The 24,634-nt window shown below is 39.5% G+C and overlaps 1 protein-coding gene across 1 annotated transcript; it reads right to left on the bottom strand.

Moving 5' to 3' along the window:
• Positions 1–494: 494 nt before the first annotated feature.
• Positions 495–23,132, bottom strand: tgm1l1 (transglutaminase 1 like 1). Its single transcript, XM_077559778.1, has 14 exons — positions 23,023–23,132; positions 15,698–15,975; positions 15,284–15,475; positions 10,407–10,658; positions 9,423–9,541; positions 8,186–8,293; positions 7,862–8,039; positions 6,680–6,818; positions 5,669–5,861; positions 5,412–5,565; positions 4,495–4,779; positions 3,114–3,274; positions 2,897–3,033; positions 495–1,821 (listed from the first exon to the last, which is right to left on the bottom strand). The coding sequence occupies exons 2-14, from the start codon at positions 15,972–15,974 to the stop codon at positions 1,677–1,679; spliced, it is 2,340 nt and encodes a 779-aa protein (XP_077415904.1). The 5' UTR covers position 15,975; positions 23,023–23,132; the 3' UTR covers positions 495–1,676.
• Positions 23,133–24,634: the final 1,502 nt, after the last annotated feature.

Here is a 24,634-nt window from a genome sequence, read left to right as displayed (position 1 = left end):
TTAGGAACTATTCATAGCAATAATCGTAGTTGAAATACTTTACAGTTTGAAATATAATGAGTTTCTGCTATCTTTTAATTTACTGCGTGTTGAAGGACTAAAACTCTCCGTGCTATGGCTCTCAAACATCTAACTCACAAGACAAGAGTGTGAACATTGTGTGCGCAGAATAGCTGATGGGTGATTCATATTCGATGTAGTGTTAGACAGCCTGACTGTACATAATATCATAAAATAACCTTTGCATAATTTGTTTTTTAATTTTCCTCACTGACACTTTAAAATAAAACATTCCATTCTATATTGTATTTAATTTATTCATTTTTGGTAAGTAACAGGCTTGCCTCGAATTGTATTTGTTGCCATGCTATGTTATAGTAAAGAAATTCATCACTGTCATGTTTCTAACTGAAGTCATTATGCTATCCTCTCTCAGCTCTACTTCTGTGAATGGCTTTCTGGATGATGAGTAAAAGAATAACTCAATTCAACACTTTAGTGTTCAGCTATAGTTTTATTATCATCTTAGGCGATACCAAAAAATAAATAAATAGCAAAATGATACTGAAACCATTTCCTTCACATTTTATAGTGAGTCCTGTGACGTAAAATACTGTAATAACGAAGCAGGTCAACTAAGGTCAGTGTTTTCCATTTTCAAAGGACTACCTGATAAGTCCACTTCTCAACATGACACAGTATGATACAGTAGTGTGCTTACTTCATGAAGGCAATTGTGAGGTTAAGTTGCACACATACAGTATAAAATCATTGCGAAATAAAAACATGTTCAGTGATGTTTTTCTCAGTGCTAAAAATGTTGTTTTTTTCATAATAAAAATACTGATTTAAAAAAAGTCTTGCTATAAGCTTTCAATAATAATTGCATTCACTTGAAAAAAAAATCCTGTTTTTCTGACAATTTTTTTCTGTTTTACTGAATTTTTCTTCTGTCAAAAAAATATTCAGAAAAATAGGCTGAAAAAAATATTCAGAAAAACAGAAGGAAAATTTACTCAGAAAAACTGGGAAAAAATATTTAAAAAACCCCCTGGAAAACAGAGCTGGTGTTCTGTTTTATTTTTTATTTTATTTTTTTACCTCTGAACTCCAAGTGATTTGTTGCAGACTCGCTAATAGTGGAAACGGACACTTTCCCGCATACCTTCATAGGCAATAAGATGGTCATGTTTACTTACTGGCTCAATAAAGGAATGGATGTGTATATTATATATGTGTTTTTTTCTCTAACCTCTGAGGGAAAACCCTTTTCAAAAAATATTCAGAAAAACAGAAAAATAATTATTTTATAAAACAGGGAAAAATTACTCAGAAAAACAGCAAAAAAATATTCAGAAAAACGGATGATTTTTTTTAAAAACAGGGAAAAAATATTCAATAAAACTGAAAAAAAAATACTCAAAAAAACAAAGCTCCTCCCAAAAATTTGTCAGAAAAACTGGACTTCACTTTTCAAGTGAATGCAATACACTTCCGTACAATAATACTAACACTGTGTTGTGTTTTTAAAGCAAAAAATGTGACTTACTGACTGACTAATAAATGCAGTACAAAATACAAATTCCTATAAATTATAACAGAATAGTTCATATTGACTTCATTTTTTATAGGCGTCAGTGAAGAATATGACAAGCGGTGAAGAAACTAGCTGCCTTTCACTGTTCAAGCACAATGATGTCAGCCACTCCGTGCACTTGTGTCAGCTGTTTGCAGTCGAGCGATGCCACCAGTTTCCTGGGCCCGGGTTGGGTCGGGATGAAGTGTTCTGTCAGTGTCACGGTGGAGTGACCGCTGACGTCGCTAAGACATAACATGAACGACAAGTCAACAATCAACTAAAAGGATCAATAGCAGGATGCATATGTGTTAGAACAGGGGTCTGCAACCTGTGGTTTCTGGAGCCACATGTGGCTCTTTAGCCTCTCTTCTGTGGCTCCTTGTGGATCTCTAAAAAATGTAGTAGGAATGATCAAAACATTTTATTTTTTTTTAAATATATCAAAAAAAAAATCCTTCAAATCAATTAACAATTTAGATTAAAAAAAAAAAGAGTTGTCAGAAAAAGGGAGACGAAAAGGTAAACGAATACGTTTTTAGGTGTTAATTTAATAAAAGTCCACCAAAAAAACAGGCAAAAGCAGAAAATTATCATAAAATGTCCAGGAAACTGCCAAAAATATCAGAATTGAATACAAAATTCAGAAAAGAAAATGCTCAAAAATTACCGGTAACAATTAAATGTGCAAAAACAAAAGTAAGGCAGAAAACCAACATAAAATATCTTTGGAATTGCCCGAAAAAAAAAAGAGTCAGAACATTTATTTTCAATAAAATAGCTCCAAAAAATTCTAAAATAGGAAGAGAGGCAAAAAATTACCAAAATATGTCCATTAAAAATCTCGGAAATTTGAAAGAAAGTCAGAAAAGTCTAAAAATGTATGAAAAACAAAGTATAAAAAATTAAATAAAATGCAAAAACGGAAGACAAAAGCTAGAAGAAAATGAATGTCAAAGCATTGGATGCTGCATATTTTTGTGTTATGGCACAGCTCTAATAATAATAATAATAATAATAATAATGCATTAGATTTATATAGCGCTTTTTTGGACACTCAAAGACGCTTCACAGTGGTTGCATTATTCGTGTACTCACACATTCACACTGTGGTGGCGGTAAACTACTTGAGAAGCCACAACTCTAATTAGCTCTTGGGCCCTCAGTACATGACAACACTTAACACGCTGCTTCGGCCGTCACAATGTTCAAATGTTTTGTGGCTCTGACAGATTTTTTTGTTATATAGTTGTCCTAAAATGGCTCTTTTGACAGGAAAGGTTGCTGACCCCTGCGTTTGAACTAGATAAGGATTCGTACCCTACAAGCACTTCATGACCTTTCTGCAGGCCCAGTCCTTCCACTCTGAAGACGACGCCCTTCAGCATTCTTGGCAGCGGGTTGGTGAACATGATCTTGGCTGCCATTTCCTTGCCAACCACAGCTTTCCCCAAAGGCTGCCAAACATAAATTCAGAATGTAAACGTATTTATGTTAGCAAATCTGTTCTGATTATGAAGTGGAGTGAAAAGCCCACCGTGATGTTGAGATCAGGTGTAAGGAGCCTGAAGCAGGTCTGGCTGGCCAACACTTGCTTGGTTTCATTGACTCTTCCGGACAATGTCAGCATCAGTGCTGCCTGATCCACCAGCTGGTTCTGGTATTGTTGATAAGGCAAAATCCACTCAATAGTCTTTTCTGTGGATAGACAGAGGACCAACTTAGAAAACGCTCACATTAATCGGACCCTTGGAGAGTCTGCACTGTAGCCTATAAACAGCTTTGCCTCCTCCAGCATTCTTTATTGTTTTTGAAGATGCCAGGAATTGAACAATCCTCTTCTAGGACAACATATTTGTACATGTATGTCCTTTTTCACATATACACATGCAAATCATGACACTAATGTGATATCCTCTTGGAGACAGCGGTGACTTTCAGGCTTTGGTGTGACATTCTGACTGTGGATGCTAAGCTCTTTTGTAGTTGAAAGATTGAATTACAGCCGTAAAATACACTCCCTTTGCAGTTCATCAGGTGCACTTAACAAACCAATAAAGAACTTAAAAAAGGGTTGTATAAATACTAAGGGTGTCAGGCGATTCAATTTTTTTTATTGTAATTAATCGCATGACTTCAATAGTTAACTCACAATTAATCACAAATTTTATATCTGTTCTAAATTTACCATAAAATGTACAATTAAATTAAATACTTTCATACTCTTGTTAACATAAAAGTGGGTTTTCCCCCCATCTTTTAGCCATTGACACACTAATTTCAGAATAATTCATAAAATTGAGTTAAAATGAAAAAGATGTACTGTATTGTAAAAAATGAGTGTGATATTGATTTGTGTTGAGGTCAATTTTTGGCCACTAGATGGCATGATTGCTTTTGTAAGACGTTTTTCTTTTCCTATTAAGAGCTAATCTTTAACATGAAGTAACTTGTGAAATTCTGCACATTTTAAAAATGGTAAAATACAACTTGACCCCAGTCTCCACAAATATATGCAAAATTTATTACTGCTAAATTTCGACATGGACGTGTCTGCTGCGTTGCGACTGGAATTCCCCCAGCACAGGCTTTCCAAGTAAGGGCCCTTAATCGCGCATTAAATTAACTTTAAATGAACACACTAATTTTGACACCCCTTAGAATGATGCGGTGCAGATCTCCATCTCTACAAGCTACAACCACGCTACTACTGTAAATAAACATTTACAGTAACTGTCTATTGTAAACAATCACACTCACATTCTCACCACCACTGATTGCTAACTGAACCCATTCATGAAAGTCATGTGAGTACACACCACTAGACCATAAATCGGGGCAACAATTCAACGGGTCAACAGCCTCTTATAGGACCCTTGAGGGCCTGTTTTCTAAGTCGACAGTATGTGAAAACCAACCTTCATTGGGCAAAAGCTCCACTGGCAACTGCTCCTTCTTGATGGTGCCCTTCACAACACCAGTGTAGTACATGACAGCCACCTGGCTGTGCAGGGTCGTTCTGCGGGGCTGAGAGCTCAGGTTCTTCACCACGATGCTCAGCTGGGCGTCGGCCCCCATCCTGGGCCCCTCTCCCTCCATTTTAACCTCCACGCTGACGTCTTCTGCCATGGGTGTGGAGTAGACATCTGGCTTGCTGCCAAAACGACTGGCGGTCTCTACGGCGATACGCTCCTCCTCGGAACCTGGGAAAATGGGAAGCGAATGAGTCAGGGGTGTATACAGTGATATTGGTATTGATCAGTCAAAGTTGACACTAATTTCCTCCCCAAAAGGTTTAAATACGTTCTATTTTAAATATTACCATGCTCCCAAAGATGTATTTATACGTTTTTTGTTCTTTTATGCTAGCGCTTACAGAAGGCTTTGATGCAGCCTCTGAACTGAAGAGGTCACTTAAAGCAATAGCAGTTATTACAAAAACGGCCATCAGGCGGCAGCAGAGTATAAGAGGTCAACCAGGGCCATGTTGCAAAAAGCTCGTTCACTCACTGTGAATAATGATAAAACTTAGCTACATTCTAATGGGAATGGCTGCAAAACAGAGACAGATACTTTTTTTCCTGATGAAAGAAGAGACTCTAATCTTTCTTTTGGTAGGTTCCATTTTTTTTATAACAAGAAAACACAATATTCTGTGGGCCTTGCAAAATCAGTCAAAATCCATTAAAACAGTTGGGAGTGAAGGGGGTTGCTTCAGTGGAAATGGCTGGGAGTGAATGAGTTACTAGTGACACATTGTAATGCTGTATTCGCCCGCACTGAACACCACTCAATGGGCATAGCATGATTTGAAATATAAAACAGACATTGGTACCTTCCTGATGTTTGTACAGATGAGTTATGTCAGCTCGCTCATCAGATCCAACTGCCTTCGTGCTGATAAAGTGGCCAACAACCTTCTTCTCACTGTGGATCTGGCTGAATGTACCATCGAGATTTCTTTGCCAGTAGATCTTGTCACTGTTGACCTAATAAAGGAACATTCCAACAACGGCACGCAGGATATTCACTTGCCTTTTAAAGAGCCGATCAAGTTTATAGAAAGCAAGGACTAAATGAAGAATAGCTCACCTCTGCAAAGACAAAAGGTGTGTCATGTTTGAGGTAGACCTGGCCAGAGCGGATGGCGGCGACAGAGGCAGGGCCGCAACGGAAGGTCCCCTGGCTCGTCTCCTGGGGGGTGGAGTCAACAGCTTGCCAGCCCCCATGACCATGGGGCAAGTCTGGCCTGGCCATCCAGCAATCATTCCAGACGTGGAAATTCCTACATATAAAGATGGAGTTACACACTAGACTAATCACCTGTCAATCACAGGGTGATTGTGATTGTGCCTCTTTGTTGAAAGATGCATCAAACTAGATAACTTGTGTAGATAGACAGACTGATAATTTGAGCTAGAATATATATAGCTCAAGCAAACCAATGTCTTCTTGTGTCATATCAAGTACGTTTTTTTATCGGCACTCTTAAATAGAATGAGAGAACCTGTTTTGTTTCAAAGTCAGATGTGTTCACGTGCACAATGAGACAAAACACCCATTTTAAAAGGTGCCACGTTGCACTGACTTGCACGGGTCTGCAAAAAATACCAAAACTTAGTCTAGCCCGCCCCTGCACAGATTCACAAAGCACCTGAGTGAAACTGCTTTAATCTTATCTTTTCAGTTATACACAAGAAGATGAATTTTGAGTTAACTAACAAATATCAAGACTATTTTGCAACATGACGGGTTCAATTCAACTTATTTCATCCATTTGTAAAAGAAAAAAGACAATAAAAAGCAATATTGAAATTCAAAGTAAAGTAAAAAAAAAATGAAAGGGGACAGAAAGAAGTCAAACTTGTTTTGTCTGCCCCAGATTCCCTGATGAGGGTTCCCTTTTTTATCGACGGATGAGAATTTTCTCTACGAGCAAAAAAATTGCAGGAGTATGTCAACTGCCTGCCTCAGGTTCAAGGAGACGGTCGTTTAGCATACAGTATCTAAATATACAGTTGACTCCGGTATGGACAGTACAGCGAGCCATTTTGCCCAGCAAGATGACCCGGGTCATGTCACATACCACGCTACATAACTTACCAGACAGAATCACTATTGAGGTAGTCAATGGGCTCCATAACCTCATCAAAATATACATCTGTGGTGAGGGACACGTCGGTGTCGTGAGCGGACTGGAAGTTGGTCACGCTGCGAGCAGGTACGCCGAGACAACGGAGGACTGCAAACAGACATAACAAGAAAGTCCGACATGTCTACTCAGGTGACATTTGCATGATTGTGCTGCACTTTACTATGCTGGCAGTTGAATGAAAATGACACATGTTGCAAAGAAGAAGCTGGGTATGACGGGAATGTCGGTGTGAAGTATTTGGGGGTGTAAATGAGTTATGCGCTATCGGTGCTTGGGTCAGCTGGCTATCATGTGCAGTCACACGCACAGGGAGCTTTACAGCCTGATTGAAAGGAACAGCCTGGCAGAAAGAACACTGTGATTGGGACAATTCATGAACTTGACTTGAAAGTAAGGTCACAAAAAATAGGCGAGTTGGAAACCGTGAATGGAAATGGCACTATACGCTATATATAAAGCAACAGGAATATATGGTAGTGCAATTAGAGAAGGAATGTTATGACATTTGCCAGTGTGAAAGTCTTCAATTATACCACACGAGGTGGATTTGTCGACGCCACATCCCGAGCAGCCATTATGCATTTTGCCAACACATTGCTTTTGTATATCACATTAAATAAATAGTATTTATATATATATATATATTTTTTTTTCTGGAGAGCTCAGTATTGTTCATTCGATTTGACATGTCATCATTGCTCTCCTTTTTTTTATTTATTCTTTAATATATATATATATATATATATATATATATATATATATATATATATATATATATATATAATTATTATTTTTTTGTATGTGGGTGAGTATGTGTATGTGCGTGCGTGTGTGTGCGTGCGTGCGTGCGTGCATGCAAGTGTGTGTGTATTCATTAGTTCACCTAAAACCTATTTAAAAAAATCCCATACTAATAATATAATATAATAATAAATTGCCAAATGCAGAAACATCAATGTAAGTTATCACAATAGTATTTATATTTAATATATTTCATTTCGAAATGTTTCTGGAAATGAAAACTCTACCCTACTTAAAAAAAAAAAAATCTGGCACTGCTGAGATCAATCCTGTCATCATATGTGGAAAAATGTCTTCACACTTTCCCTCCTATTTGTTCACACACTCACCTGATGTTGTGACTCCGGAGAAGACCCAACATTGGCCATATGGCACAGGCATTCCATTGGTGGAATGATATTTTCTTAGAATCTCCACGCTGCTGCTCCACGCAGCAGGAGACACTCCATCCGAGTAATTCCCAGACCAATTTCCAATTAGAACACCATAATCATCTTGGGCATTTATCTAACAAAAATAAAATAATTCATATACTGTACTCAAAATACACAGATCAGTTTCTCCTGGTGATTGACATGTGAGACCAATGATAGTTGTGAAAGTTAACAATATTTCCTCTATACAAGTATGCATCTATGAGTAAAATGACTTACCATGGCTGATATGACCCTGACAACATTAATAGGATCCCCTCGACCAGATGGCGGCATGTCACTTTTCTCCAGAATAAATAAACATGCTTCCAAGATTCCTTCTTGAAACTGCAGCAAATAAAGACATATAGCATTGGTTTGTCACGTTTTAGATTAATAGAATAATTAAGGGGTGAAAAGTCAAAAGAATTGTGCTATCTTTCAAACAGATGACAGCAGTGTAGTGATCATCCCAAGGTGAAAAAATATAATGCCTTTTGCATGGTTTGCAAGTTCTTAAATATCCATACCAACCACTGCAACCAAACATGACATTATTAACTAGGGGTGTGCCAAAAAATCTCATAAGAATCGCGATTGTCATTTAGTACGATTCAGAATCGATTTTAAATGTCCCCAAATCGATTTTATCTAAATGATTTCATACTGTCTTGCCTTTGTCTGTTTGTGCCTTTATTGGGATCGCTGTTCATGTTTTACCCGATTTGGCCACTGAGGGGCAGTGTGGTTCCATGCGGTCTAATACACTGTTAAGTTGTAGCCACATTAGAGAGTAGAAGGGAAAAGTCACGATCAAGTTATTCTAATAAAAGTTATTTTATTTTGCAGTGTGGAGCTGTTCTTTTGAGTGATAAAAGTGCCGCGAGTAGCGCGCTAATTAGCATTAGCGAGTCAGACTGGAGTAGATCATTACGATTCCTTGCACATCTATAGATTGAAGCAAAAATCATTGTCAATCAAATCATGTTGAATCAAAAATCGTTCTTAATCAAAAATGGATTCGGAATCGAATCATAGACCCAAAAATCGGAATCGAATCGAATCGTGAGACATTCAAAGATTCCCACCCCTATTATTAACCTTTCAAGAGGATGCATTATACTTTTGCAAATATCATTGTATCGTACTTGATTAGGTACATGTTGTGGCTTCAGATCGATGTGTTTATATTGCTAAAACGTTTCAGGAAACCCCAACCAAGTAGATTTTATTTTTTTGTGTCGCTAAAGCATGTTGAAGATAATTAATCTGAACCATAAAGCTCAACTAGTTTTTAACATGCCTTAATTACAGCAAAATTTCCTTTTTTAAGAGCTAAAAAAAATGCAGACCACAAGACGAAAAAGAGAAGGATGGTACAAAACAGACAGGATCATTGTCGTTTCTATTTTTACAGGATTTGGTCATTTGAAATAAGAGGAAAACACTCAAACACTAATGAGGTGAGTTTCTCTACCTGACCAAAGTTCCACGTGCGAGACCCAATTTGCTTCTCAGTTCCATAATAAATTCTTCCAATGTCATTCAACACGTACTCCTTCCTCTCCTCTTCATCATCCAGGAACACTGTGTCCTCTGAAAGAAACCACAATTTAAAAGGCTTACAATTACTTCAGAGAATTATTATTATTGTAATTTTTTTAGTACAGTAGTAGTATTATTACGTCACCCTCTTAAAATAATTGTCATTTTTTTGCAAATTTTTTCAAAATATTTTTTTTGCCTAAATCATCTCCTCATGGTGCAAATGGTTCCATTTTGTTGTGTTTCCTGAAAAATCTGAAAAATTATTTTATTTTATTTTTAAGTAGGCGTCAATTAGTAGCAGTGCTTCCTCCCTTTCTGTAAAAGAGGCCCATCAGAAGAAAGCCAGGTCTTTTCACCATCAGTCAAGAATGTGATTTCTTTTCACAAAAAATGGGAAAATTCACAACATGTGTCCCAATGCTGCCGGGGCAGAGTTGGGTGTTTTCCCCGGCACATTAGGCATTCTTTTTTTCTTCTTTTTTTCTCACTCCCATCTCATTGTTGCTACAACGGGCGGGGAAGCAGCAGGGCAAAGATAGACAGCCGGACACAGTAAAATTTAGATTTTTATGCCAAAAAGTGGAAGGAAGAGGCTTCGGTCATGAGGGAAAGCTAAGAGAAAGAGGGGAAGTCGTGTGATTGTGTGAGGAGGGGGTGAGGAGGGTGGAGTAAAACAAGAGGCTTGACATCTTGCAGGAGAACTTTATCCTTGGTGTTTTTCACTCCTTATTGCATATTTGTGAAATGTAAGTTGGAACAGACTCACAGAGGAGGATGGGGCTGTGTCGGGGCTCTGAGGTGAAAGTTCAGGCCAACAGATGTTGCAAAACTGGGTGGGGGAGGCTTATATAAGAGGAAGGAAAACAATTGTCCTCCTCTAACTACAAGACTTTCATTATTTTCAGCATCTTACCTGCACACCAGGGGTTGAAGAGCATGACGATGTTTTCACTTGAGGTGTAAGTATTTGGAGTTTCATTTTTCAGGGTGCTAGTTGTGACGGTCAGATTGTAAAGACCAATCACGGCATTGGCTGTCGAGTTGATGGACAACTTAACCTTGTTGTCATTTTGCTCTTCAATCTTAGCCCCCCACTGTTTTTTGTCCAAGGTATCAACTAGTGGGATGATGACATGGGTTCCTTTGGATACCAGTGGGAGTGGACCTGCAAAGCAAGTAATGTACAGTATGTCAGGCAAATGGGACCAGAGTATTCAAAAAGTAAAAAAAACAATTCTATAAAATGCTACAAATAAATGATTTATTGTAATTGCCCAGATTTTCACCATTAACTCATTCACTGCCATTGACGGTTATAGACGTCAAAAAATTATCTGAACTATTTCTATTGGTTTTACATTTTTTTCTACTTTTAACAAGAGTATGAAAACCTAGATTTTTTTTATTGCACATTTAGAACAGATAATAAAATTACTTTGATTAATTCCGAGTAAAATTTGTAATCGCCTGACGCCCCTAATTTTTAATAATCATCTCGTCAGGCGATAATTTAAAAAAAAATTGTAATTAATTGCATGACTACATTACTTAACTCATGATTAATCACAAATCTGTTCTAAATGTACTTTTTCATACTCTTGGTAACAAAAGTGGATTTTTTTTTTAAACTAATAGAAATAGTTTAAATGAATTTTGGACGTTTATAGCCGTCAATGGCAGTGAATGAGTTAATACTGGTAAATATATGCCTACTACTCTATATCTGTCCTACTTGCAAAAATGTCCTCAACATTAGAACTGGTTGCTCTTTCCAACGGTGAACAAATTGCTTCAAATGTGATGTATTTGAAGTTGAGTTTATCTGGAAGTCATCCAGTTCTGGACGCAAGCTGACCCCGTGATGTCAATCTACTTATCGGAACGCTTTGAAAAAAACAAAACAAATCAAATTTCGTTAGAAAGAGAATTTCCCAGAATGCATGCATATTCTTGGCTTACCAGTAGCTACCAAAATAACAAAACTTAACAAAAAAATATTTTGCTTAACAAGAATGACAGCATATTTGATTGTATGTGAAATATAAGGAATAGTTCACTGAACCTTCAGCACGGAACAGTTACAAACTGTTTCAAATGAGAATTATCTGGCATTTGTACAACACATCAATTTTGACTTCTAACGTTGGAAGTCTTGATTTACTGAAGTGAGATAAGAGCAGCAGTCCGGATAACTCCTTTGCCAAGATATGCTGGGCACAGCACAGAGTAAACTTGCTCAAACCACGGTAGGTCTTTGTGTCCCCTTTGGCGGGTCAGCAAACACAATTTCTGCTCTAAAAGTCCACTGACGCACAATTGACAACAGACTACAGACGGTCGACTGCAACTCTTTCACAGGACATTATGGATGACGAGAAGACGAAACTCGATAACAAGATAACATTTTGTTTGATCATGAACAAAGAAATTGTCTCCACGTCACTCATGTCATGAATGGCATTCAATAAATAGTCAGATAAGATTCTTTCTACCACACTGTTTGGTTTGCACTCTGCTGGACTTTTATTCGTCATTTGGTTAAGTGGGGATAGAGTTTGATCAAGAATACATTTTACTTCACCCGATTCTTGACAAGACCCCACCACCCTTCCTCTCCCATTGCAGAACGTTGCTGAAAAAAAACCTCCCCTTTTCCCTATTGCTTCATCTCTGACTAAAAATCTTGACTTCTGTTTCAACCAGATGATTGGTTGGGCAACTACAGCATGAGAAAGTCCTCTGTCATAAGATGAGGCATTGAAAGTTGCGTTAATGAGGATTTGTTCAAAATGACGCATTTTATTAGTATGGGATTTTTTTTTAATAGGTTTTAGGTGAACTAATGAATACACACACACTCGCATGCACGCACGCACACACGCACGCACACACGCACGTACAAAAAAATAAAATAAAAAAAATATATATAAAAAAATAAAAAATAAAATAAAAAAAATATATATAAAAAAATAAAAAATAAAATAAAAAAGGAGAGCAATGATGACATGTCAAATCGAATGAACAATACTGAGCTCTTCAAAAAAAAATAAAAAAAATAAATAAAAAAGGAGAGCAATGATGACATGTCAAATCGAATGAACAATACTGAGCTCTCCAAAAAAAAAAATTAAAAAAATGACGCAGCTGAGTTGGGTGTGAATTTCCCCATTTTTCTGTTGTGAATTCTGTAGTGATTCCAGAGTGTGTGCATGGAAGATCATTGTATAAACAGACTGGAAATACCAGAGGGAGGTGTCTGGTATCCTGAGGTCTGGAAGCTATTAAGACTTTGGATGGAATCCAAAAATGGTGATGTCACCTATACTGTTTAGTTTAAATATTCAGCACCTTTGCTTTGGCAGGCATTGACTAAAATTTCATATGTATGAATATCTTTATCATGATTAGTCCCTCTACATCCTCTGAGGCTCCGCCTCTTTGCTGCAGAAGAGCGGATGACTAAATGTACTATCTTAAGTCAAATTAGATTTGAGCCTTTCAGACCACCACACATACTGAACTGACAGAGCACATTTATTGGTTGCATTGCACATCATAGGCGCAGAATGTGAACGAGAGAGAGAGAGAGAGGAGGGGGGGGGGGGTGTCTCAGTTCCTTGCCCTTCCATCCAACATTATTGAACTCCGACCTAACAAATGTTCTTCTGTAAGGATGGAAAAATTCTCCATGAAATTGACCCCAACAGGGGTCACCGATGTGGTGCCCTCGGTAGCCAAGTAGACCCCAAGGTCCACGTGTGCAGCCCACAGGCATGTTCTAAAAAGAGGTCACCAGTGATGGGATATTTCTAGGAATGTTGTCAAAGTGACAATTTAAAAAATTTAAATATTGGCAGAGATTTATAGATTTTTTTTTTTTTACATATTGATATTCACCCATTTCATAAATATTGTGCGAAATCATTAATCATTACAAATATCTTTACGTAAAGTTAATTTGAGCACATTTGTTCTTTCAGAAGTGTGTATCAAACTGCGGTAGCTGTTCGTATTAGTCAGAGCTGAAGAAGTACCGCTCAGTTTCAAAATGGTTGGTGATCCCTGTTGGAGAAAGACTGGGGGATAATTTAGCAGCAGAATGGGAACCAAGTCTTTAGTTTTATTTATTTATTTTTTCATTTTTGGAACTGAAAGGATCATTCTGAATGCTGTATCATATGTAGCGATGCTGTAGCTAGTCCTAGATTCATCAAGAAAAGGAGAAGAAATACTCTAGGTAGACAGCCCCAAAAATATTTGAAAATAATTCTAATTTTGGAAGAACAATAAATAATAAATACTGTATGGTGAGTTCCCAGTGTCCTGTGACAGGACATGTATGGGAACAGTCAAACTGTGGTGATGTGTGATGTAGGTGTGACAGAGGAGTTGAAGGTGGATGGGGGGGATGTATCAGGATGTATCACCCCCCACCTCCCACATTTTTTTGCAATACTGATCAATAGGTTGACAGATGATGTTAGATGAGAAACTATGTGGACTAATGATGACATAATGATCTGCAGTGAAAACGCGGACAAGGTAAAGGAACATTTAGAAAGGTGGAGGCATGTGCTGAAAAGAAAATAGTTAAAGGAATATGTGTGCAAATGAGAGTGGGGGAGGGGGAAGGCTACAGGCAGAAGATACATCAGCGCTGTCGAGCGACCACTTGGAGACCATCTTCCACACATATCATTTCTGTCTGTATGACCATGGCTATGCCGCAGCCAGGGGGAGGATTTTATATGTATGATGATGATGATGATAACAATACTACTACTACTACTACTACTACTAATAATAATAATACAATAATAATAATAATAATAATATTCAGAGGCAACCAGTTCAGGGTGTACCCCGCCTACTGCCCGAAGCCAGCTGAATGAAATAGGGCCGGGTGATATTTTTTGTCATTCTGGATGATTACGATTTTAATCGATTTTAATCTAATGAATCCAACAAATGTTTATTTAAAGGTTTCATTTATTTAAAAATAATTCCTGTGCAAAATGTTCTGACAACAATATGTATAATGATTCAAAATCAGTTTTAACATAAACTTAACATACATACTAGTCTCACGATAACATCTGGATGTAACAGAACATAAGAACAACAGCTTTTAATAATCCAAAAGAAAAAAAATTGATTTCACGATTTAACTTTTTTTTACAACTATTCGATTTTCAAAATGATGATTAATCGAATTCATTCGATTTATTGCCCAGCCCTAGAATGAAATACGACGACATAAAGCACACACTTTTCCAGAGCTCAGAATCTATCTGCCTGCATCTTGATCAAATCTACCATAATCATGTTACACCTCATGCTCTAAAACATCAACTTTAGCCTACTTTTAGCCACTAAATAGTTTGGTGTTCCAAGGGCGTGTAAAAGAAAATGCCTTCGCCAACTGGAACACCAAACATGCCGCAGAGCCGTCTGCCAAATTCCCAAACTCTCTTTAGGAGTGAACAGATTGGATAGGATTACAAATGAGCTCATCAGAGGGACAGCCAAGGTTAGATGATTTGGACATGATTTGATTTAGAGACACTTGTTTTGTAGACATCCAGAGGCGAGATATTGAGTATTGGTAGGACGACGACGAGGATGGAGCAGCCAGGCAAGACAGCTAGAGGAAGTCTAAGAGACGGTTGATCGATCCTAAGGAAAATTCCAGAGATTGGAGACCTCAAAGCTAGTTGACCAAAAAAAGAAGATGAATTCCACAAATCTGGCATCGAGCATAGTGATGATGTTCACGCTGTGGACCGATACCTGTTCTCAGATCCAGATGCAGCTTGTCAGCGTCAGCACTAAAGGGCCTGTTGAGGTGTAGCTCCATTTGGAACGTCTGTCCTCTGCGGATGATCAGCCCTTCTGTGTGAAAGAGATGAGTGTGGTGCTCCTGTCGGTTTGTTCCCGTTTTGGAGCTCAGCAGGTCCACAGAGCTCACAGACAACTTCATGACTGTAGAAGAAGGATGGGAAAGAATCTCAATGTTTGACTACATTATCGTAATTTAAAAAAGAAAAAAAAGAAAAAAAAGAGAGAGAGCAATGATGATGAATTGTCAAATCGGTAAAATTAAATGAACAATACTGAGCTCTCCAGAAAAATAAATAAATAAAAATAAAATAAAATAAAAGTAATTTGATGTCATCATTCACCCCAAAACATATTGAACATTACCTTCCATTTCTTTTGCATTTCCATTTTCTGGCTTTGGCCCCTCAAGTTCTGGAATCGGGGTGGGAGGGTTTACCAGTTCCACCTTATCGGTGACATCATAGGTGGTGCTTTTCTGGCAACATGGGCAGATTTTCCGAAACCAGCGGCGGCAAGCGCTGTCCTCAGTTTTTTTGTCCCCTTCCTTGTGAATGGACAACTCCACCCTGGTGGGCGGGGCCGCACCAGGAAAGCGCCCCACATCAGATGTGCGTCTTACTGTCAACCTCTCACCTGGCATCCTTGAAAGAACATCAGGATAATTGATTTCAGTCCAAATAGATTATAATGAGAGGATAAAGTCATAGAATAGCTATTGAACCTGTAGAACACATTCTACCCATTATTTCTGAAAAAAAGGTTTTAATTCAATAATTTGCTTTTCAATAAAATATAAACCTCTAAATAACACATCATCTTTTAATGAGCAAATTACACTTCACATTTTCAGTGCCAGAGAGGAAAAACAATCCAATTATTCCTTTGTGCTATTGTGTTAAAGTCCTCATTATCCACTCAAATTAACATATGAATAGTCCTTTCTTTTCGTTTATCTTTTCCTCACATATTAATGTTTATCTTTCTTCCCTTCTTCCACAATCATTACATTTCACAGTTGCACTGTCCTGCTCCAAACAGCTGGATTCTACCACGTGCACACGTGTGTTTGTGAACGCGCACTGTTGGCTACACTTATCACAAAGTTACATTCCCACCACTTTGTGGAGAAGCAATATACAAAGCAGCATTTCATCAGTTGTCAAAGATAAGCCTGCCTTTCCCTTTCACTCCCACCTTTAAGTCAGGGTCAAACATTTCAAAATGGAAAAAAAGTGTGTTTACTAAAATAAAAGCCAAAGGGAGGAATGACATTGTGTTCTTTTGTGTGCGTCCTGAAATCTTCATTTTCCTTCTCCTCATCATGAAAGCCATACGGGCCAATATGCGCAGCTATAAATCGAGATCAGTAAAAATGTTAAGGCACCAGCGGAGTCTGTTGGCTCTTGTAAAACACCCATGAAGTGTAATGAGCAGAAATAACACACGAGCGCAAATGCAACACAGCTTTATGTAAACAATTGAGTGGTTGCTTTATGCTGTCATTATTCAAGTTTTTACTGCAATTGAATTTTCACTAAACCAGCTCCCACACACGCTTCTAGTTATTCTGCATGACAAGCTAACAAATCTACCATTAAAAGGTAGCGTAGTTTACAACGAGCACTGTTGCATGGTTGCAACCCGAATTTTACATAAAAAGGAAAAATGTCACTCATCCAGTTGGGATATCAAGCTTTATATTAATGTAAGCTGGAAAATATGAACAGAAACATGTACAGCCCCAATTTTGGGATGCATAAAATGATTTGGGTTTTTAGAAGAAGATACAGTCCTTCATTTTTGACAATATTTCGCGCTTGTGACATTTCTGGAGCAATAAATGTACAAACAGTCTTCTGCAAGGAATGGAAGAAAATATTACAGATTTTTTTTTAGATAACCTGAGGGAGCGTTAACAATCACTGATGCACAACATGAGCGAGTTAATGTACTGTTACTTGTTAAATATTAACCTGTGCATCAAAAAGGCTCAAGACTGAAAGTGATAGTCCGTGATAGTGAAGTTATGCAGTCAGGTCAAAGGGCAAAGAACAGCTGAGCATAAGGATGGGTGTGGCGTCTGCAGTCACGGATGTCCTTTAAGACAGTGGTCCTCAACCCTGGTCCTCGGGGACCGGTATCCAGCCTGTTTTCCATGTCTCCCGCAGCCAACACTGGTGATTCATATCATCAGCTAATTAGCAAGCTCTGGAGAAGCCTGATAACGATTCCCACCTGTGTTGGCTGTGGGAGGCATGGAAAACAGGCTGGATAGCGGACCCTGAGGACCAGGGTTGGGGACCTCTGCTTTAAGATATGTTCAAGTATTGACCTTTTGTACGTGACGTCACAGCCCTCAAGGGAACGTCCCCTCCGAGACGCTGGACGGCAAAAGAGCCACTTGCCCGTATTGTAACCATTGAATCTCATACAGCGTAAAGTCCTTTATCTAATCGATTATCTTATAAAATGGTCATATCTTGCGGTCGGTTGTACAGACGGACAAGGGAGTAAACCAAAAGTTGCTTTTTATTACATACCTACTAATGAAGACAAAAGACGTTGATGGACAGCAGCAATCAACACAAAATATTCACTGATTTGCAGCGATAATTTTCTGCGAGGTTAGTAGATAATAGTTGTAATTAGTAAAAAATGTTCATACATTTCACTAGTAAAGGTACACTCTAACAAAGATTGTAACAGAGGTGTCAAATTGCGTGTTTCAAATCACTTTAACGAGCCAGATAGTTAGCGTCCACTCCAACTGCACAAACACACAGCTTAGTTTTAAAATGTACCTTCTTCAAAACTATTAAGTGCATTTGACTGTTTAATAATGGGGGGTTTCGTCTTTGTGCTTGAAGTTTTTCACTCTGGAGCCGGAGTCATATTCATGAAATGACTGCATAGCTTGCCACTACGATAGGCATTTGTTCTATGCTAGTAAATATCGTAACATAACATCATCACAGCGTTTCAATAAAAATAAGTCAGTTAGCATGATAAACAAGTTTTACACCTTAACATTACAAGGTGCATTGTCCCCCGGTGTGAGCGTAGCATCTCGTCCCAGAGACTCAGCCAGCGACAAGCTTTTCAATCAGCCCCGGTGTAAGAAGAGCGGCATTGACTACATAATGACATATGTCGTGCGCTGAGGGGCGGGTGGATCGGAGCAGGGGGGGATATCATTTCCCTCTGCTCCGGTTCACCTGCCTCCAATTTTAATGCACCACACACACACACTTATGTATATACACTGGGTGGGGTCACACTCACGGTTTAGGGGTAGAGTTCGCCAGTCGGCGAGCTGGCGAACTTAGTAACAGGGTTAGTTTTTCACTTAGATCGTTGGGGTGACGACCGGGGCCTCTCCACGCTGGGCCTGGGGTTCGGGGATGCCGCCCGTCCTCCGGTGCCCCCATCTCCCCTTCTGCCCCTGGTGTTCCGTCCCTCCGCGTGGTGGGGTGGGCGCGGGTGCCCTCTCCGCTCCGCTGCCCGGCCCCCTCTTCGGCGCGGATGCCTGGGTGCGGTGTGTCCCCGGGGTCTGGGGTCGGGGGCTGGGGGGCTGTCGGTTGGTGGGGGTGGGGGCGGGGGGCGGGGGCGGCTTGGTTGGTGGGGGGGTGGTGGTGGGGGTGCCGGGGTGGGGGGTGCTGGGGTGGGGAGGGTGTCTGGGGATTTGGGGACCTGGGGGCGGTTGGGGCTGGGTTGGGGTGGGTGGCGGGGGTGGGGGGGCGGGGGGGTCACGGGGGGAGCGGGGGTTGTGGGCCGGTGGGGTGCCTGGTGGGCCTGCAGTGCCCCGTCCTGCTGCGTTGGGTTGGGGGCGCGGGCCGCGTTGGGGTGGGGTGCGCTCCTGCTCCGGGGTTTGCTCTCCGGCCGGTGGCCCCTGCGGGGCCCGGGGGTCGTCCTTTGGCGCGGCCGCGGCCTGGGGGGCCCTGAGGTGTTGCGCTTGCTATGTCCTGGCGGGGGTCGACGGCTCCCCTCTTTGGTGGAGATTTTCATGCATGCTAGATCCACCACACCAGCATCTATCGAGACTCAGACACAATTTGTTTCTCCCTCAGGTCATTGATTCGGTGGAGGCTGGTGTCTGTGGATCTCACTCTGCTTCGTCTGTCCTTTCTACCTTTCCTCAGTTTCTCCTTTGGGCCCTTGAGGTTTCCCTGATTTGTTGGAGTTTGGATGTCTCTGGGGTTGGTGAAGGTTAGTGGCCCGGTGGGTGGTGTCTGGTCGGTGCTGGGCTTCGCTTTTCTTTCCTTTCTTTGGTCCCCCTTCGGGTCTCCTGGCGGCCCCACGACTCTGGCTGGATTTTGAAGTGTTCGGTTTAGGTGAACGGTATGGGAATTCTTATTTATTTTTTATTTTTTTTCTCACGCACGCACGCACGCACACACACACGCACGCACACACGCACACACGCACAAACACACATACAAAAAAAAAAAAAAAAAAAAAAGGGAGAACAATGATGATGACATTTCAAATGATCAATACTGAGATCTCCCAGAAAGAAAAAAAAAAAAAAAAAAAAAGTGAATTCCGTCAAAGTGGGCGATTTGATTAACTTGGTAAAACAGCTGGCAACAGAAGGTAACGGGCTGTTTTTAAACTAGCGATCTCCAACTTAAGTAAATATCGCGCTCTATGAGTCCCGACTAAATGTGCAACTTCGACTGGCAGGCGAACTTCGGTTGAAGTCGTAGATTCCATGGCTCGATGGGCAATAATAACTTTTAATTTGTATAATAACATTCGCTAAGTCACTAAGTCGCTCCGAGTCACTTCCACTTCCATTCAACAATTATTTCCTTCCGCCGTCCGTCATATCACGTGACGTCGGTGCAAATGGTCAATAGAAAGTGGCTTCCCCCTCGTTTTGTGTGCGTGTACTTGTGCGCGTGTGTCTGTGTGTAATCTGTCATTTTAAAGTGTCTGTGACTAACAGAGTTCATCTCTTGGTCAAGATGACATTTTGCTCAATTGGCTGTTTCCAAATCCAGTAAATATTTGGCACAGACATTCATAATCATTGTGATAGAAACAATGGGGTATGTCAACTGTGTGTACAGTTTTGCAATTTGCCATCCATCCATAACTACAGCCATCCTCTATGACCTTGCTGCCTTCCTTGCTGGTCAGTTATTTCTGGTTAAAAATGACAATACAATTATTACGAATGGTAAAAACAACCTTCTAACAACTTAATGATAATTAATTATAAAAAATTGCAAAATTGTGCATGGAAATGGCTTTATGTAGAGAAATAGTCAGCACTCTATTTTTGGGACTGGAATAAATCTCTGCACAGAGGCAGGTTAGACCCGATGTAGGTAATTTTGCAGACGAGCGCAGGCCAGCGGATCTTAGTGAGACCGCTGAGGGAGTGGTCAGAGTTTTTCAGTTCTTGTAAACTTAGGGCTGGAACGGTTTTTGAAAACCGTTAAATCTGATCGGTTAAATAGTTTCAGTTTGGTCCATCCCTATTCCGTTCGATCCTTTCACGCTACTCCCTTTATGAGCGCTAATCCATTATGGCGCCATCACTGGTTACTGTGGCGCCTCATCTGCGTTATATCCTTTCAGCAACATTGCAGCGGGGCGGGTGGAGCGAGTTCTCGGGTTTCATGACGCTAGTGTACGTTATGGTGCTAACAGCGTTAAGCGTCCTGACCCATTGCTCATCGCTGCCAAGTCTTTATCAACTCATTCAGTACCGTTGATGGCTATACACGCCAAAGATCCATTTGAACTCATTCACTGCCTTTGACGGCTATAAACGTCAACAATTCGACAAAAACGAATGAGTTAATCCAAAACAGGATTTGCGGTACACAAAACGGACGTCAGAATTCGCTATGTTCATGACTGAGGTGTTTTGTTTCAAACTGGAGTTTGGTTTAACCCGAGGTCTGAGGATAATCGATGATAGCATAGCACACAGCTAACTGACGCTAGTATGCATACGCCCGGACACTTTCTGACTTGGCCTGGGCGGCAAATATTTGACCGTTATGTAAATCCCCTCAAAATAAAGGTGAGAATCTGCAATTAAAACTCATCTTGTTCATTTTGTTTGTAAGCCAGTGTGGTGGCCGTGTATACAACGTGAATGAAGAAATGACTATGGTTGCGTACTTAGGGCATGAGCTGAGCTCATTCACACATCATGTCGACGAAGTAATAACAAAACAAACATTATCAGATATGAATTATGACACATCTTTGTCTTATGTCCATTAAATGAGACTTATTTAATAATTTTATATTATAATAGTATAATTGTGATTTGATCTGAGAGATGTTTTCCAATCTGTGGAGCCAAGGCACTTATTTTGCATAAGAAAAACTTCACGGTAAACCAGCAAACAAAAATAAAACGTTTTCATCCTGAAATAATGATCTTAACTCAGTTTAGTCACAAATGTACGTAGTGTGAAATCTGGGCTTGCACAGTTCAACACAAAGCTGATATATTTGCAGTTGTATGAATGGCAACAGACTGAAACACACAGTTTGGTTTTACACCTTTTGCCATCCATTTGAAGAGCAGTTATCTGTTATGTCTAACAAATAACATATAGTGGCAGGCATATGTAATGCCTGCCACTGTATAGCACTGGCATAAATAGAATAATAATTTCAATTATATAATAATAATAATAATAATAATAATTAGCTGTGAATAATATACACTGTCATGTTTTACTCTAAGACATAATAATTTTTTCTAATACTGCATACCGAACTGAACCGAAAAACGTAAGCACAAAACCGAAACCTGAACGAACTGTAATATAAATATATATATATATAAATGATTAATTTTGAAGCATCTACCATGACTCCTGAAGCATCAAATATGATAAGGCTTGAAATGAATTACCGGTAGTAGCATCTTTCTCTACTCATCATTATAATGCTGAAGTGTCTTTAAGTCACTTTTTCCTTTACGCTGGCCACATGCGCCCACTCCATCTCCCTTTTCTCAGCGAGTTTGTGTTGGCATGGCACCACAATTGGAATGCCAACTGGCCCCTGAGATAAGCGCCTCAAAATCAGGTTCTGCTTTGTTGTCCCTAAACGGCAACAGCCACCACACAGGCCTGTATGTGTGCGCATGTTTTGTTCTCTTTGTTCATCTAACGAACGTACGTCCCCACAACCGCTCCGAAAAAATTGATAAAATGCCACAAGGAGAGTCACAGAGCGAGGTTATGCATCCTGCATAATCAGGGAAGACAGAGGTCATGTGGAGCCCAGTAGCCACCATACAACAGGGCAGCTGGCCCAAAGTCGAAACTTAACTACAATCATCTGACAAAGCAACACAGCAGCCACCGTCATCTGATTTTTGCAGAATGTGAAGCCCTCTTGTTCGGCAACTGATAGCTGAGGAGAACTAATTGCATTCATTTTGCTTGTGTTGACAAAAGTTTCAGCTTCACACTTTACTTTCTTTTCAATCTACAACAGGATGTCTATTTCCTTATTTGCCTGAACATTGTGCAAAAGTGCAAAAGTACAAAAGCTGTCCATTTCTCATGGTGCTATTTCTCAAGGGAACCCCTCTGTGAACTAGTAGGGTTAAAGGGCTCCCGTCTCTTTTGTGGGAAAGGAAACTGTTATTTACACTTCTCATCTAGCCATGAGCAAAATCAGTGAAGGAAAAAGAAAACAAGTCTTACTTTCTCTGTGTACGGATCAGTAGTGAAGAGTCTGCTTCTTATCCTCAAGAACGTTTCAGAACTTTTCTCTCTTCTACTACTTGCTCAGATTACTAAAAGTGACAGTCCAGGAATGTACTTTAAGCTCTCACACACTCACTCGAACACACTCCGCCCCACCACGTACGGCTGAAGTTTCTCCCACCCTTACCAAGATGTCCCTTTTCAGCACTCAGCACTATTTGGGTCTGCATTGTGTAAAACAGCACGTAGTTGGCCTGAGAGCGAATTATGTAACAACTACTATGCAACTACAAACAACACTTTTCAGGTTTTATATGTTTGAAACTGAAGTTGTGTATTTTTCACAGAATACACAAATGACACATGTATGTAAAAGTATTCTTTATATTTAACCAAAAGCCCCTGTCAGGTTAAAACTTCCTTTTCACATTTTCACTTCCCCTCATTTGACAACGAAACCCATTGACAAATAAAGGTTTCTTATGGTTCCAGTAGAGAAAATGAAATGGAAACAAAAGCGAGATAATTCTACCTTCAAAAAAGGCTGCAGATCAAGCAAATACATATTTGGTTTAACATCATTCACAATGATGTCAGAGGTCATTCATAAGGTAATGAGTTGTCTTCTTGGGATGGCCAGTGAGTGTGTTTATGCTGGGAGCAATAACACATACCATCATATCATACTCTTTAATAGCATTGTTTAGGGATGTTCAATAGAAATACAAATAATAGAAAGACTGCTACAACTCAAATAAAATTGTTAAATATAAACTGTATATTGAAAAGGGAAATATTATATTTGTGTAAGAATATTCTAAAACCATGCACTGCCCATAAGTACTATTTCAAAAGTTGCATATTTTCGAAAAAAGTCATTTACAATGAAATAAATTGTGAGAATAGTTTCATCTTTTTTAAATTTAAATTTTTTAAATTAAAATAAATAAATAAAAATAAATTTGCCAAAAATTACCGTCAACCTGATGACCAAAAGCTTTTTGGGGGTTGTTTTTTTGAGAAATAAAAAAATCTTACAAGAGCACAGTTGTATTTTTACAGGATAGTCGTAGTATTACGGAGATATAAATAATCTACACACCCCTGTTCAAATGCCAGGTTTTCTTGTTAAAAAAGACACCAACATTAATTAAATATCATTGGGGCCTTAATCAGTCATAATCAAAAAGACATTTGGCAATGGCAGACATTCGTCATGCTAGATGTCAAACACAGGTTGAAAAACATTCACAATGTGAATTTATGGTTGATTTACAAATTCCCTTCAGGCTCTTTGCTGCTAATAATGAAACCAAATCTTTGTAATGTGATTACACCTGTGCCTCAAAAGTCACACTAAACGTGTGAAAAGTGTCCTCGGTGCATGTATTCTTGCTTTAATAAAGCTCTTAATACTATTAGTTCTGCATATGCTTTTTCTTGCCATAGCAAGTCAGCATTTCTCTAATGAAATTGGAGCCTTAATATTACGATAGAAAAAAACAAACAGAGCATGTTTTACCGATCCCACTGAACTGACTGCAGTGTGATGAACGACAGGGTCAACGCTCACAGCTTCTGGCGAGCAGAGTACGTGAGTGGAAATATA

The sequence above is a fragment of the Vanacampus margaritifer genome, chromosome 2, assembly GCF_051991255.1.
Source record: "Vanacampus margaritifer isolate UIUO_Vmar chromosome 2, RoL_Vmar_1.0, whole genome shotgun sequence".
Lineage (NCBI taxonomy): Eukaryota > Metazoa > Chordata > Actinopteri > Syngnathiformes > Syngnathidae > Vanacampus > Vanacampus margaritifer.
The sequence above is the reverse complement of the archived record's forward strand: the minus strand, read 5'-3'. Positions and strand labels throughout refer to the sequence as shown.

Excerpts from the sequence above, each read along its gene's own strand:
- tgm1l1 (XM_077559778.1), bottom strand. The coding sequence starts at position 15,974 with ATGCCAGGTGAGAGGTTGACAGTAAGACGCACATCTGATGTGGGGCGC. Across the intron at positions 6,819-7,861 it reads CTCCGGAGTCACAACATCAG|TCCTCCGTTGTCTCGGCGTA; the intron begins GTGAGTGTGTGA and ends GTCTGTTTGCAG. Across the intron at positions 1,822-2,896 it reads GGTCATGAAGTGCTTGTAGG|CGACGTCAGCGGTCACTCCA; the intron begins GTACGAATCCTT and ends GTTATGTCTTAG.